This window comes from Dendropsophus ebraccatus, chromosome 10 (assembly GCF_027789765.1).
Source record: "Dendropsophus ebraccatus isolate aDenEbr1 chromosome 10, aDenEbr1.pat, whole genome shotgun sequence".
NCBI lineage: Eukaryota > Metazoa > Chordata > Amphibia > Anura > Hylidae > Dendropsophus > Dendropsophus ebraccatus.
In genome coordinates, this window is record NC_091463.1 from 44,063,189 (window position 1) to 44,080,688 (window position 17,500).

Sequence of the window (17,500 nt, forward strand, 5' to 3'; positions counted from 1 at the left end):
ATGGGGGGGATGCAGGAGGCTATTCTATATGGGAGGGGGATGCAGGGGGCTATTCTATATAGGAGGGGGATGCAGGGGGCTATTCTATATAGGAGGGGGATGCAGGAGGCTATTCTATATGGGGGGGATGCAGGGGGCTATTCTACATGGGGGGATGCAGGGGGGCTATTCTATATGGGGGATGCAGGGGGCTATTCTATATGGGGGGGATGCAGGAGGCTATTCTATATGGGGGGATGCAGGGGGCTATTCTATATAGGAGGGGGATGCAGGGGGCTATTCTATATAGGAGGGGGATGCAGGAGGCTATTCTATATGGGGGGGATGCAGGGGGCTATTCTATATGGGGGGATGCAGGGGGGCTATTCTATATGGGGGATGCAGGGGGCTATTCTATCTGGGGGGATGCAGGGGGGCTATTCTATATTGGGGGGGATGCAGAGGACTATTCTATATTGGGGGGATGCAGAGGGCTATTCTATATTGGGGGGATGCAGATGGCTATTCTATATGGGGGGGATGCAGGGGGCTATTCTATATGGGGGGGTGCAGGGGGGCTATTCTATATGGGGGATGCACAGGGGGGCTATTCTATATGGGGGGATGCAGGGGGGATATTCTATATGGGGGATGCAGTGGGCTATTCTATATGTGGGGAAGCAGGGGGGGCTATTCTATATGGGGGGATGCAGGGGGGCTTTTCTATATGGGGGGATGCAGAGGGGGCTATTCTATATGGGGGGATGCAGGGGGGCTATTCTATATGGGGGGATGCACAGAGGGCTATTTTATAGGGGGGTGCACGGGGGGGATTATTTTATATGGGGGGGATGTACATGCAAGGAAGGGAGGGCTATTCTATATGGAGGGATGTACAATGGGAAACTATTCTATATGGGGGGATGTACAGCAGGGGGGGGCTATTCTATATGGGACAGATGTACATGGACAGCAGGGGGGGGGCCTATTCTATATGGGGGGGATGTACAGCAGGGGGGGCTATTCTATATGGGACAGATGTACATGTACAGCAGGGGGGGCTATTCTATATCGGAGAGATGTACATGTACAGCAGGGGGGGCTATTCTATATGGGAGAGATGTACAATGGGAAACTATTCTATATGGGGGGATGTACAGCAGGGGGGGGGGCTATTCTATATGGGACAGATGTACATGTACAGCAGGGGGGGCTATTCTATATGGGGGGGATGTACAGCAGGGGGGGCTATTCTATATGGGACAGATGTACATGTACCACAGGGGGGGCTATTCTATATGGGACAGATGTACATGGACAGCAGGGGGGGTATTCTTTATGGGAGAGATGTACATGTACAGCAGGGGGGGCTATTCTATATGGGACAGATGTACATGGACAGCAGGGGGGGGCTATTCTATATGGGGGGGATGTACAGCAGGGGGGGCTATTCTATATGGGACAGATGTACATGTACCACAGGGGGGGCTATTCTATATGGGACAGATGTACATGGACAGCAGGGGGGGTATTCTTTATGGGAGAGATGTACATGTACAGCAGGGGGGGCTATTCTATATGGGACAGATGTACATGGACAGCAGGGGGGGCTATTCTATATGGGACAGATGTACATGGACAGCAGGGGGGGCTATTCTATATGGGAGAGATGTACATGTACAGCAGGGGGGCTATTCTATATAGGAGAGATGTACAATGGGAAACTATTCTATATGGGGGGGATGTACAGCAGAGGGGGCTATTCTATATGGGACAGATGTACATGTACAGCAGGGGGGGCTATTCTATATGGGAGAGATGTACATGTACAGCAGGGGGGGCTATTATATATGGGAGAGATGTACAATGGGAAACTTCTATATAGGGGGGGATGTACAGCAGGGGGGCTATTCTATATGGGGGGGATGTACAGCAGAGGGGGCTATTCTATATGGGACAGATGTACATGTACAGCAGGGGGGGGCTATTCTATATGGGAGAGATGTACATGTACAGCAGGGGGGGCTATTCTATATGGAGGAATGTACAATGGGAAACTATTCTATATGGAGGGGATGTACAGCAGGGGGGGCTATTCTATATGGGACAGATGTACATGTACAGCAGGATGGGGGCTATTCTATATGGGGGGGATGTACAGCAGGGGGGGCTATTCTATATGGGACAGATGTACATGTACAGCAGGGGGGGCTATTCTATATGGGAGAGATGTACATGTTCAGCGGGGGGGCTATTCTATATGGAGGAATGTACAATGGGAAACTATTCTATATGGGGGGGATGTACAGCAGGGGGGGCTATTCTATATGGAGGAATGTACAATGGGAAACTATTCTATATGGGGGGGATGTACAGCAGGGGGGGCTATTCTATATGGGAGAGATGTACATGTACAGCAGGGGGGGCTATTCTATATGGGACAGATGTACATGTACTGCAGGGGAGGGGGCTATTCTATATGGGAGAGATGTACATGTACAGCAGGGGGGGCTATTCTATATGGGACAGATGTACATGTACAGCAGGGGGGGCTATTCTATATGGGAGAGATGTAAATGTGCAGCAGGGGGGGCTATTCTATATGGAGGAATGTACAATGGGAAACTATTCTATATGGGGGGATGTACAGTAGGGGGGGATATTCTCTATGGGGGGATGTAAATCAGCAGTAGGTTATTCTATATAGGGGGGGAAGTACTGGGGGGGGGGGGCTATTCTATATGGAAAGATGTGCAGCGGGGGGCTATTCTATATGGAGGGATGTATAGATGAGGATGTATAGATGAGGATGTTGCTGGAGCATGAAGCCTAAAATGTCTGTCTGGCAGATCCCGTGGAGAGGAGTCATAGCCAGAGAAGCCTTCATGATGGCCGGAGCCAGATGGAGAAGAAAAGGAAAAGTGGACGTCTCTTCATGCAGAGAAGACGCCTACTGTGAGTCACTGAATGTAACTGCACTATAATCACTTATAAGGTCCGCAGAACCTTTATACAGCTGGGATCTACCTCTGTATCAGGGGTGTCAATCTCTGGCCCTCCAGGTGTTGCAAAACTACAATTCCCATCATGCTTTAGCTGACCAGGCATGATGGGGATTGTAGTGATGTAACAGCTGGAGGGCCGGAGTGTGACACCTGTGTTCTCTGGTCACTGCTTTCGGAGAATATTGGTCTCTTATAGTGGCTGTTATTTGGTGACAGTATAGTGGTATCCAGTCACTGTATAGTGAGGGTAGTGAGCATGGTGTGATGGTATTACTCGTATTATTGGTAATATTAGTGTTTTATATAGTGAGTCACAGTATAGTAGTGTTAGTCATTATGTGGTGATAATGGCCGTGCTCATGGTGTGGTGATATTATTTGTTACTTATACACTGGTAGTATTGGCAGTATTGGTGTGTTTGCTTAGTAACAGTATTGCAGTAACGGGTACAGTGTGGTGATAATATTTGCTTACTGGTGTTATTAGCTATGACAGTATTATCATGCACAGAAAATTCTTAACTTTGTTACCATTATATATGCCTAAAATTTTTCCTGGGGCCCTACTTATACCATAGATGGATGGATGGATGGATGGATACGAACGATAGATACGAACGATAGTTACGAACGATAGATACGAACGATAGATACGAACGATAGATACGATAGATAGATACGAACGATAGATACGATAGATACGATAGATAGATACGATAGATAGATACGATAGATAGATACGATAGATAGATACGATAGATACTGTAGATAGATAGATAGATAGATAGATAGGAGATAGATAGATACGATAGATAGATACGATAGATAGATACGATAGATACGCTAGCAGCTCATGTATCTTTGATTACACATGAGATCACAACCAGCTGACACATTATAAATAAAACCTTACTACTTCTACCGACATTATATGGGGACATAGTCAGGATAAAAGGGATTTAAAAAATATAGTAACTTTTGTCCAAAAACAGCACCACCCTGTCCTCAGACTGTGTATGGTTATTACAACTTGGCTCCATTCACTTCAATGGAACTGAGCTGCAATACCTCACACAAACTGAAGAAGAGTGTGGCGCTGTTTCTGGAAGAAAGTGGCCATGTTTTTCCTCCTTTAAAGGGAATCTGTGAGGTCCGTACCAGGTCTAGGGTTTTAGACAGACAGACAGGTGTGAGGGAGATATCACTGACAGGACCTTTAGTTCAGTGTAAACTTATATAATTGTCCTTTTCATTTCCAACTAAAGTTTCACAACAGCAGCCGCAGCAGCAGTACTAACCTATACATCCATTAGTCAGAGCAGGAAGGGACGGGGGCAGAAGGTGCTGCTGTGGCTCCACCTCTGTGACACTTCAGCTGGTAATGAAAAGAATGATTATAGAGGTTTACACTGGACTAAAGATCCAGTCCCTGATCTGTACGCTGGGATCTACAGCTGTGTACCTGGTATAGACCCCACAGGTTCCCTTTAAGGGCACGTTCATACCTAATCCAATGCGGATTTGATGCTTCTGATTTAATCAGTTGAAATGATTGCATAAATATGCCGCATCAAATCCGCAGCAGATCATGTTATAGCATTATTTTTAGGTGCTGATGGTGGGTTCACATGTTTAAGGGAGTAGTGGGGACATGGCTAAATGAAGCAGAATTTTCTAAAGCTCGTATTTTAAACGGCTATCCATGATATGGTGTGTGGGCTGCTGGGCTTTGACTGCCAGGGCTGACTTTAAGTCCCAGTCCGGCCCTGCTGGGGGTTGTAGTTGCACAGCAGCAGCAGACAGCACATCTAATTTCAATTTGTAAGTTAAGTGTGCTGTTTGTCTGCCGGTGCATCCCCGCCCCAGCTAGCCGGGAGTGATGTGCCCTGTGCCAGCCACACAGGTCGCACCCACCAAAGGCCAGCCCTGAGTCAAAGATACGTTCCATAGTTTTCGTTAGTGGGGGGCCCAGACAATTTGGCAGTATGGGGCCCCGAAAATCCTGATGGCGGCCCTGTATATATATATATATATATATATATATATATATATATATATAGTGTGTTGCATTTACTGTGCAATGCAGTACTGAGTAGGTGGCGTGCTGCATGATGGGAAATGTAGTTTTAGCACCATTTTGGATATAGAGAGGGAGATGGCTCAAAATACTCAGGGGGGCCTGGTGAGTAAGACTCAAGGGGATTGGGAGCATTTTATTTTTTATACGATAATGGAGAGAAAGGAGCTGCTCCACCTTACACCTATGGCTGACACAAATTCCTCTCAGCTACATTTAAAAACCAACGCCAGGATGTTGGTATATAATTTGATCAAACCATATTGGCTCATGTACCATGTGCAGGTCCCCTGGCCCACATGACTCCTTACATTAAATCAACACTGTGTCAGTCAGCGACCACCCACCCAGCAAAGCGAGCGCAAGCAGGGAAGGGAGGCCACGGAATGGCCCTGCAACCCCACTGTCACAGGACCAAACACCAAGGGCCCCCCAAACCCAGCAGGCGGCAGAGAAAGTGGCCACCAAGCAATACAAGTGTGAACAAGGTCTTACTACTCACCACTGCACAGGAGGTAGAATGGGAGAACTAGGAGGTACTTACCATGTGTGCACAGATGCTTCCTGCTAATTGGGGTCACAGGGGTCTTACCAGGAGGAGTGCTAGCCACTCAGAAAAGGGAGAAAAGTAAAATACAATCATGGAGAGATAGGAGCTGCTATACCTCACACCTATGGCTGACACTAATGCCACTCAGCTACATTTAGAAACTTACACCAGGATGTTCGTATATAATCTGACCAAACCATATTGCCTCATGTACCACATGCAGGTCTCATGGCCCAAGAGTCCCTACACTAAATCAACACTCTGTCGGTCAGCAACCGCCAACCCCACAAAGCAAGCGCAAGCAGGTAGGGGAGGCCACAGAATGGCCCTGCAACCCCACTGTCATAGGACCAAACGCCATTGGCCCCTCAAACCCAGCAGGCGCTGCCGGCAGAGAAAGCGGCCACCAAGCAACACAAGTGTGAAAAAGGTCTTACTACTCACCACTGTTATATACCAACATTCTGGCGTTTGTTTTTAAATGTAGCTGAGAGGCATTAGTGTCAGCTATAGGTCTGAAGTGCAGCAGCTCCTTTCTCTCCATGTCCGTATTTAAATTTTTTCCCCTTTCTGAGTGGCTAGCACTAATCCTGGTAAGACCCATGTGACCCCAATTAGCAGGAGGCACCTGTGCACACATGGTAAGTATCTCCTATTTCTCCCATTCTACCTCCTGTGCAGTGGTTAGTGGCTAAACCTTGTTCACACTTGTGTTGCTTGGTGGCAGTTTCTCCACCGGCGGTTCCTGCTGGGTTTGGGGGGGGGGCCCTTGGGGTTTGGTCCTTTGACAGTGGGGTTGCAGAGCCATTCCGTGGCCTCACTTCCATGCTTGCGCTTGCTTTGCGTGGTTGGTGGTGGCTAACCGACACAGTGTTGATTTACTGTAGGGACTCATGTGGGCCAGGGACCTGCACGTGATACATGAGGCAATATGGTTTGATCAAATTATATGCCAACATCCTCGCGTTGGTTTTTAAATGTAGCCTAGAGGCATTAGTGTCAGCCATAGGCGTGAGATGCAGCACCTCCTTTCTCTCCATGTCCGTATTTTATATTATTTCCGCTGAAAGAATACAGTGCCATAGACGTTAATAGAAATTAGTATTGCAGCGGATTTCGCAGCCAGACCCATGAAATCTGCTGCAATATGGTACATGTGAATGGAGTTGGACCCTAAGGTGAGAAGGGGGGGGGACTTTATTATTAGATGATCTGTACTGAACTACAAGTGTAACAAATACATCTATATACCTGTTCTGTACCTGTACATTTTAAACATATATAGATTTGTTACACTTGTCCCTTTGTGTCCCACCACGGGTGTTTCTAGTCTGAAAACCCCTCGCAAAAGCCTATAACTTAAAGTGAAGTGGTAATGAAGTCATGCATAAGTTTTGCCACTAGATGTCAGTAGTATGTGTATTCATGTATGCATATTGCACAGCTGTAGTGAACTAAGGGTTATTGTTTTGTTTATGATCTGCACACCAATCAGACCTGCTCTTCTTTTCCGCCTATCTCTATCCTTCTTTCTTCTTACACTCTCTTCTCCACCACTCACAGGAGCTGTTACACACCCTGTAGGAAGTTGTCACATGGGGAGAGAAAGTGTAGACCCACACCTACTCAGTCTTAGTCAAGTTTCTGTAGAGAGAGGACGCAAGACAAGACGGTCCCTGCTGTAGTCAAGCTGGGCGCTAGCTCTGCCAGGTCCCCTATCAAGGATAAGTAGTCTAGTCTGGAGTGTGGTAGTGGACAGACGTATGGAAGACACAGAGACTTTTTTCTTCTTTAACCCCTTCAGGACCTGGCTAATTTTCATTTTTGCATTTTCATTTATTCGTCCTTGTGTTTAAAAGGCCATAGCGCTTGCACTTTTTCACCTACAGACCCACATGAGCCCTTTTTTTTGCGCCACTATTTGTACATTACAACGGCAGACTTAATTTTTCCATAAACTATGCTGTGAAACCAGAAAAAAATTATTTTTGTAGTTAAATTGCAAAAAAAAAATAAAAAAATTAGTTTTCATTTTGGGGGGTTTCCGCATTCGTTCTATAGTAAAACTGACATGTTATCTATGTTCCTCAAGTCAGTATGATTACAACGATATGTAATTTATATAACTTTTATTTTATATGACTGCTTTTAAAAAAAAATTAAAACCTTTTAAAAAAACTAAATGTGTTTAAAATTGCTCTATTCCCAGCCTTATGATGCTTTTATCCTTCGGTCTATGGGGCTGTATGAGGTGTTATTTTGTGTGCCATGTTCTTTCTATCGGTATCTAGATTGCATATATGAGACTTTTTGATCACTTTTTATTACAATTTTTCTGGGAAAGGGGGAAATCATACATTTAAATGCAGCTGTCAATTAGCGGGTGCGGCAAATGGGCTACAAACTGCACTTGGGATCGCGGCAGTTCAGAGCGGGACCCCTTTCTGAACGCCCCCACCCACATCAGGAAGTACAGTTACGCCCTGATGCGGGAAGGGGTTAAAGCAACTCTTCTACCTCTAATGCACTGCTAAACACCAACAGAGAGGACAAGCCAGGGATCACCCCAACCCACGCCGTGATCAACTTAAACACAGTGCAGGACAGTATCCTACAAGCTAGAGGAACTGATCCGGATAGAGCAAAGCAGCCAAGAGCCTACATACTCTATCTCGCAGCGCAGGTGAAACCTGGTAACTTTGAACAACTTGCTCAACTCAGGTAACAAGGTGTGGGGCTTGTGTCACCCTAGTAGGATGGATCACCCGACACTGTAGGGCAAAAGGTGGTTACCGCGACAAAGGTCGACACACGGGCACAAGTATTCTTCCTCTTTCAAGTATTCTTCTTCTTCTAAAGTTGTGGCAGAGCACAGTACTACATTGGGTTGGGACTCTCAACTCCTATCCACTACTCTGACCTCTCACGATCTATTCCACTCCACTCCTTTGAACTCATTCTATTACTCTCAGCATGCAACCAAGTCAGCACTGCTACTCTACGTTTACTACTCCTACAGTTCTCAGTGCAGATCCAGTCAAGTCAAGTCCAAAGTGATTGTCTACTTGTATGCCAATGTATTCGTCAGTAAAGGAAGAGTTTATTTATTTTACCGGGACTCAGTGGTTATTGTACTAGCACATACAGATCAGTCAGGCTGTCCTTGGGTTGTCTCCCCTTTCTGTGGGTAGCGGTACCGACAGTCCGGGTGGGTCATAACTCCACTCTGGACCACTGTGATAAGCGCCCAAGGGACCCATCACAACCCGGCCCGACGATAGGGGAAAGGTATAGCCAGCCTCAGAAAACTAAAAGCAGGTGTGCTCTATACCTGTGTGCGGAGTCAGCACTGGCATCATGACACTGTACCAACTGGCTGAGTTATACTCCACTGACCAACCACCACAGTAGTGGAGTACCACCTAGCAAGTGACTGGTCGTGACTGCTACAACATCACCACCCTGCAGCCATACACCACACCTTCACTTATACACAGCATAGGGATCAATGCGACATACTGCGCCATAGAGCCAACAGGATTTTAGTATAGAGGGTACTTGGTAGCAACTTGATAGCATGGCAAATTAGTTTCTTAGGCATGGGGAGGGGGGGCTATTAGAAAGTTTAGCGAGGGCCAAAGCTTTTTTTTTTTTTTTTACCTTATGGCCTAAGGTTACTGAAATAAATATATAGAGCAGTTACATCATTTTGAAACTATCGATTAAAAAAGAGAAGTAGTAGAATAGGTGGTATATTTATAGAGCTACAAGCAGTACAGAAAGTACCCACATTTCCCTTGTAAGTGCTTCATTTAAGTGATCGTTACATTTTTACTAGCTTGCCATGTGTTATTTCTACCATTTTTGATATATCAGCTTTTACATATTTCTGTGTATACAATGGCACTGTGTGCAGTGCAAGTACAAGTATAAGTCCAATTTCACTTACCCGTTACTGTGACGTTCCTTCCCCAGGCAACTGCTTGACTCCAGTCACTCCACAATTTAGAGTTGCCGCAGTGTATATTTATTTGGCTTCTTACTTGGAATGTATATATCTGTCTAGGGTCATAACTTGGCAAGGTAAATGATTTGGAAGAAGCATCCTTCACCTTTAAAACAGAACAGATGATGTTTTGAACAGAAGATGAATTAACATGTTTTAGTTCAGTATGCAGTGTATTAACAAACAGTGGATCACTTTTTTACCTTTTGTTATGTTGTGGCCTTATGCTACAAAATATAAAGAAATCAAGTTTTCCCCTACCATTTTACATTGAATGTTACCCCATATTGCCAAATCCTCAAAAATACCCAATATTGACAAAGTGATAACAGAATGTTATAAAACCTACAATTAGGATTTTCTTATCAAAATTAGAGATGAGCGAACCTGCCGAGGTTCTGGTTCGTATGAACCTGAACTCTTGGCGTCTGATTCCCGCTGTCTGCAGCCTCAGTTAAGAGGGTGGATACAGCCGGAGGACCGCCTGGAAAACTGGCATACAGCCATATCCATAGACTGTATCCCAGTTTTCCAGGCGGTCCTCCGGCTGTATCCACCCTCTTCACGGAGCCTGCAGACAGCGGGAATCAGACGCCGAGAGTTCAGGTTCATACGAACCTGAACCTCGTCAGGTTTGTTCATCTCTACTCAAAATATCAAATATAATGCAAACTACTATAACCAAAAAATAATCCTCGAAGAACAATTAAACTCTGTTAGGGACACGGCGGCATCCTGTGCTCCGGACCGCCACCGCACCCTCTCTCCCACTTCTGCAGCAGCCGGTGTCCATGTGCGGGGACCCGGCGCTGCTGTTGCTTCGACCCCGGGGGGCGCCTCACCTCACCGCGCTCCTGCCCGGCGCTGTGCCGGCCGGCGCGTGCGCGCGTCCCCGCCACCTAGGGCGCGCGCGCGCGCCGGCTGTCTCAGATTTAAAGGGGCAGTGCGCTCCTAATTGGCTGAATGTTAATCACTCCCCTATAAGTTCCAGCCCTGCCCCCTTCCAGGTGTTGGAGCCTCTACATGCTTCCCATAGCGTTTGGCCCAGCTCCCTGTTGTTCCTGATTCCTGTCCGCTACCTGGTCCCTAGTCCTTATTCCTGATTCCTGTCCGCTACCTGGTCCATAGTCCTTGTTCCTGATTCCTGTCCGCTACCTGGTCCCTAGTCCTCTTTCCTGGTTCCTGCTCCTCTGTTACACTATTGCTCCTGTGTTCAGCCTGTCACCTGCGGTTACGCCTGCAAACGTCTGCCAGCACCATCTCCTGCCTACTGCTCCTGCCACGCCTCGCCTGCCGTCACTAGCAACCAAGCCAGGGGTGGCGACCTGGGGGTCGCCTGCCGCAGCAAGTCCATCCCGCCTTAGACTCCGCTCCCTGGTGAGGTTAGTGCCATCGCTAGTGACGGTCCAGTGGATCCACTACTCCAGGCGTTACAGTAGGCTCCAACCATGGATCCCAGCGAGGTGCCTGATATCCGTGAAGTAGCCCGAGTGGTCGCCCTACAGGCTCAACAGATCCAGCAACAGTCACAGCTGATCCAACAACTGACTGCAGCCGTACAGCAGCATACCACAGCTCAGCAGTCATCACCTCCTGCAGCCTCTTCAAAACTACGACTGGCTCTCCCAAGTAAATATGGAGGTGACCCCAAGTTGTGCAGAGGATTCCTGACTCAATGCACTATGCATATTGAACTTCTAAGCAGTCAGTTTGCCACCGAGCGCTCTAAAGTGGCTTTCATCATCAGCCTATTGGAAGGTAGAGCTCTGGCCTGGGTCACACACCGCTGTGGGACCGTGATGACCCTGTTGCTGCTAATCTCCGAATCTTCCTGGCCGAGTTCCGCTCTGTCTTTGAGGAACCTGCCCATGCGTCTTCGTCTGAGACTGCTCTCCTCAATCTATCTGAAGGAACATCCTCCGTTGGTGATCACGCCATCCAGTTCCGCACCCTGGCTGCAGAACTAGACTGGAATGAGGCCGCCCTAATTGCCACCTTTAAAAAGGGCCTGTCCAGTCGAGTGAAAGATGAGTTCGCTGCCCGAGACCTTTCTACCTCCTTGAACGAACTCATTCTACTGGCTACCAGAGTCTACACCAGGTTTTCCGAGAGAGATGAGGAGGTCCGGCAGGAACGGCGTTTGAGACTGCCCCGTCGTCATCCCCGGCTGGCACCGGTGTTCCAGAATCCCATAGCTCCTATGCCCCAGTCGTCTCCAGAAGTTCCTATGCAGGTGGAACGAGCTCGCCTGACGACTGATGAGAGGGCCCGTCGACTGGAGCTGAATCTCTGCCTCTATTGCGGTGGCGCTGATCACTATCGGCAGAGATGTCCCCAACGTCCTCAGCGTCCGGGAAACGCTCGCACCTAGGTCCGGTGGGAGAGGCCTCCCTAGGTGTGAATGCCACCTCTCCAAGGTTGACTATGCCAGTCTCCATCCAGACACCCTCAGGGCAAGTTCTCCAGACTACTGCCCTCATCGACTCTGGCGCTGCTGGTAGTTTCATTTCTGCTTCGTTGGTCCAAAGATGGCGGCTACCCGTGATCCAGCCAAGCTCTCAGCTGTTCTCCAGTGGCCACGTCCTGTGGGACTTAGAGCTATCCAACGTTTCCTTGGATTTGCCAACTACTATCGGCAGTTCATCCCTCACTTCTCTACCCTGGTCGCACCCATAGTGGCTCTCACCAAGAAGAAGGCGGATCCCAGACGTTGGCCTCCAGAGGCCGAACAAGCCTTCAATAGCCTAAAGTCTGCCTTTGCCTCTGCTCCTGCTCTAGTCCGTCCGGATGTCTCCAAGCCGTTTTCTCTTGAAGTCGATGCATCTTCTGTGGGCGCAGGAGCCATCCTCTCGCAAAGGGACACATCAGGCAAGACCAGAACCTGCGGGTTCTTTACTAAGACTTTCTCCCCTACTGAGAGGAACTATACGATTGGAGACCGTGAACTCCTGGCTATTAAGTTGGCACTGGAGGAGTGGCGTCATCTCCTAGAGGGGGCTAGACATCCCGTTAACATCTACACGGACCACAAGAACCTCCTCTACCTCCAATCGGCTCAACGCCTCAATGCCCGGCAGGCCAGGTGGTCCCTCTTCTTCTCACGGTTCAACTTTACTATTCATTTCCGTCCAGCCGAGAAGAATATAAAAGCCGATGCATTATCCCGAGCATCCAATGTCATGGGGCAAGAGGAATCCCCTCGTCACATAATACCTCCCGATCGCCTAGTACCAGTTGCCAATTCTACTCTGCAGAGACTGCCTCCCGGTAAGACTTATGTGCGCCCCGCACTCCGAAAACGCATCTTGAAGTGGGGTCATTCCTCTTTGGTGGCCAGGCATCCGGGAGCTCAAAAGACCGGGCAATTGATCTCCCGTCACTAGCGGTGGCCCAATCTCCTTCAGGATGTCAAGGACTTTGTGGCTTCCTGCGCAGTCTGTGCCAGGAACAAGTAGCCCCGTCAAAGACCTGCCGGCCTACTTTTTCCCTTGCCAGTCCCGGACCGTCCCTGGCACCACATAGGGATGGACTTCATCACGGACCTACCTCCATCCGCGAGCAATACAGTCATTTGGGTGGTGACTGACCGCTTTTCTAAAATGGCTCACTTCGTGGCCCTTCCTGGACTACCCTCTGCTCCCCGTCTGGCTCAGTTGTTCTTCCGACACATCTTCCGCCTCCATGGACTTCCTCTTCACATTGTGTCCGACCGAGGCTCTCAATTTGTCTCCAAGTTTTGGCGTGCCCTCTGCTCGCAGCTCCAAGTGAAGCTGGACTTCTCATCTGCCTATCATCCCCAGACCAACGGGCAAGTGGAGAGAGTCAGTCAGATCCTGGGTAACTACCTACGTCATTTCGTTTCCAGCCGCCAAGACAACTGGTCCGATCTACTTCCATGGGCAGAGTTTTCTTATAACCATCTAGACTCGAGTTCCACAGGCAAGTCTCCTTTCTATGTGGTCTACGGGCATCACCCTCGTCCTCCTCTGCCTCTCTTTCCATCATCTGAGGTTCCTGCCATGGAGGAATTGATCTCTGACCTTCAGTCGATCTGGGAATAGACTCGACAGTCCTTACTCAAAGCCTCTGAACGCATGAAGGACCAGGCAGATAAGAAGAGGAGACCTGCCACAAACTTTCTCCCAGGTGACAAAGTCTGGCTCTCGGCCAAGTTTGTCCGTCTTAAGATTCCCAGCTACAAGTTGGGTCCTCGATTTCTTGGTCCTTTCTCAGTGCTAAAATGCATTAACCCAGTCACCTACAAACTCCGTCTACCCCCTACTATGCGAATCCCGAACTCCTTCCATGTCTACCTCTTGAAGCCAGTGGTCCTCAACCGATTCTCCAGTAAAGCTTCGTCCTCCACTCCACAAGCCGTCTCTGACGACGTATACATTGTTGAAGACATCCTAGCGATGAAAACTGTCAGAGGAAGACGTTTCTTCCTAGTGGACTGGAGAGGTTTTGGTCCTGAGGAGAGATTCTGGGAACCCGAATCTAATATCCTGGATCGGGATCTCATCAAGGAATTCTTGCAGACCAGAAAGAGGGGGAGGCCAAAGGGGGGGGTACTGTTAGGGCTCCGGAGGGTCCCGTGCTCCGGACCGCCGCCGCACCCTCTCTCCCACTTCTGCAGCAGCCGGTGTCCATGTGCGGGGACGCCCCGGTGGGCGCCTCACCTCACCGCGCTCCTGCCCGTCGCTGTGCCGGCCGGCGCGCATGTCCCCGCCTCCTAGGGTGCGTGCGCGCCGGCTATCTCAGATTTAAAGGGGCAGTGCGCTCCTAATTGGCTGAATGTTAATCACTCCCCTATAAGTCCCAGCCCTGCCCCCTTCCAAGTGTTGGAGCCTCTACATGCTTCCCATAGCGTTTGGCCCAGCTCCCTGTTGTTCCTGATTCCTGTCCGCTACCTGGTCCCTAGTTCTTGTTCCTGATTCCTGTCTGCTACCTGGTCCCTAGTCCTTGTTCCTGATTCCTGTCCGCTACCTGGTCCCTAGTCCTTGTTCCTGATTCCTGTCCGCTACCTGGTCCCTAGTCCTCTTTCCTGGTTCCTGCTCCTCTGTTACACTATTGCTCCTGTGTTCAGCCTGTCACCTGCGGTTACGCCTACAGACCTCTGCCAGCACTTTCTCCTGCCTACTGCTCCTGCCATGCCTCGCCTGCCGTCACTAGCAACCAAGCCAGGGGTAGCGACCTGGGGGTCGCCTGCCGCAGCAAGTCCATCCCGCCTTGCGGCGGGCTCTGGTGAAAACCAGCGGCCCCTTAGACTCTTCTCCCTGGTGAGGTTAGTGCCATCGCTAGTGACGGTCCAGTGGATCCACTACTCCAGGCGTTACAAACTCCCATAGATAAAATAACAAAAAAAAATTTCCAAGACATCCCATAAAAATATGTGCACAAAAGACAGGTAAAACCAGGGTGGAGGGGCACAGGACAAACATTACTGTCATCTGAGATATTACATGCAGAGTCACACAATCAATTCAATATGTATTGCATAATTTCCAACCTAGTCGGTTGTCCCCGGTAAAGTGCATCAGTGCAAACAAGTCAGTGCCTTTAAGCATAAAAAAGTAATTCAATTGTAATATAATAGTATTGGGCTGGACCCAACAGACCATGAGCCTCGTCTCCCTAGCACCACAATGCCCCATCACCTTATGCTCCCTACTCTTAGGACCCTAAGGGTCCTATTACACTGAGCGATTTTTAATGATTAACGATAAATGATCGCAAACAAGATTGTTTATTGTTGACCTGAAATAGTTCACCATATTACACAGAACGATAATTGTTAGTTACGATCGTTACTACGATCGTTATTGCGATCGTTAATACGGTCGTTTATTCCTTCTGATCCCAGAAAAACAATGAACAATGAACAATGTGCAATTACACTAAACGATTAGAGAAAAAATGCGGAACTTGAGCGAACGAATGTGGAATTACAGCGAATGATTAGCGAACGATTAACGATAATTTTAGGTTCAGATCCAAATCAACGATCAACGACATACGAACGATTTTTCGATAGTTGTCTGCAGTTACACAGAACGATTATTGTTTAAATTCGAACGATACATCGATTTTTCGTACGATAATCATCCTGTGTAATAGGCTGGATCTGCCCCATTTGGCCCAATTCGGCCCGATTCGGTCGATTATCGTTCGGTGAAATAGAGAGAACGACGTGTCATCGGCTAATCGTTCATTTAGGGCCAGACCTAAAATCATCGTTCCCCCACCGTGCATCACTACAGCTGAATAGCGGTACGCGGCGGGCGACCGACGATTTGACAAGCAGCAGCATACATTACCTGTCCAGGCTTCTTCTCCGCGCTGTCTTCCTCCCCGGGTCCCACACCCTCTATCTTCAGAATGGCCGGTCTGCTGACGGAGCACTCAGCCAATCACAGGCCGGGACCGCCACGGCCTGTGATTGGCTGAGTGTGGCCTGTCAGCTGACCGGCCATTCTGAAGATAGAGCGCGCGGGAGCCAGGGATGAAGACAGCGCGGAGAAGAAGCCTGGACAAGGGCTGCAAGGACATCGGTAACCCGGTCCCTACAGCCCTCGCTCAACGATCATCAGGCCGTGGAATAGGCCCAGTAAACGAGCGGCGATCTAGTAGATCGACGCTCGTTTACATCATTCATCGGGCCATCCTCGGCCCGTGGAATAGGACCCTAAGAGTAAAAGTGATATCACTCAAAGTGCAGCAGAATTTTTTTGTCCCCATCTCTAGAGCTGTGCCTCAACACAAACCTGTCCCTGAGCTCTATAGGCAGTTCTTTCCACCTCATAGTTTGTTTTTGCTCTGATATGTATTATCAGCTGTGAGACCTTATATAGACAGGGGTGTGTCAATCCATTGAAATAAAAATGACTCCAATTAATGCTGCGTTTACACGGAACGATTATCGTGCAAATTTTATGATCAAATTCGAATGATAAATGTACGTGTAAACACAGTGAACGATCAAACGATGAGCGAGAAATCGTTCATTTTGATCTTAGAACATGTTCTTAAATCGCGGTTCGCTAAAAATTCGCAGAACGTTACGTGTAAACAGTCGTTCACCGATTTAACCTATGTGCGAGATAGGCTTAAGCGATCGCAAAACGATCGCAAAACAATTTTACGATATATCGTTCCGTCTAAACGCTGATTGTTATAAAAAAATATCGTTACTTTTAAATCGTTCATCGTACGAATTTTTGCTGCTAACCACCCACCCGACCTAGCTCCCCCCCCCCGCTTACCTAATCCCCTTGAGGATCTTGACAGCAGAAACACTGCTCCATGGCCCCACATCCGTACGCACGCCCCGACGTTCCACCGCATTTTATGCCGCACGCCTCGCTGCACCGCCGGGGGAGAGAGAGATAAGAGGGGAGAGAGCCGTGGGCGGAGGCCGGGGGCAGAGAGACAAGGGCAGAGAGCCGAGGGGGGAGAAATAAGGCCCCCTCCCCGAAAATAGGACATGGTGCCTCTTTGGGAAGAAATATTAATATAAGGCACTGTCTTATTTTGGGGGAAACACAGTGTGTGTGTGTGTGTGTGTAAATATATATATATATATATATATATATATATACATACATATACAGTATATATATATATATTTTATTTTTTAACACTATATAAGCTCTTGTTACCGTCCACTCGGAGCTGGCCATATTCTGATGCCGCACTTGATAAGTCATACACCGTGGGGGAAAAGAGCCAAATGACTGATTCCATGTCAAAAGCAACTCCAAACTGCTTGTATTCTGCACATGAAGATTTGAAGGAGGATCCATCTTTACTGTAATTAAATATTTTTTTTTAATATTAGGATGCTATATTGTATTTATGTTACTATAAAACTGATGCCTAGTAAAG

The 17,500-nt window shown here is 48.2% G+C and overlaps 1 protein-coding gene across 2 annotated transcripts in view; it reads right to left on the minus strand.

The window, feature by feature from the left end:
• The window catches only part of IL2RG (interleukin 2 receptor subunit gamma), a 71,099-nt gene that overhangs the window by 22,825 nt on the left and 30,774 nt on the right, over positions 1-17,500 (minus strand). For both annotated transcript variants that reach the window (XM_069985909.1, XM_069985910.1), the window contains 2 exons: positions 17,275-17,423; positions 9,560-9,722 (listed from right to left, as the gene is read on the minus strand). In XM_069985909.1, the coding sequence (XP_069842010.1) occupies positions 9,560-9,722; positions 17,275-17,423 (312 nt within the window). The remainder of the gene's footprint in view (positions 1-9,559; positions 9,723-17,274; positions 17,424-17,500) is intronic.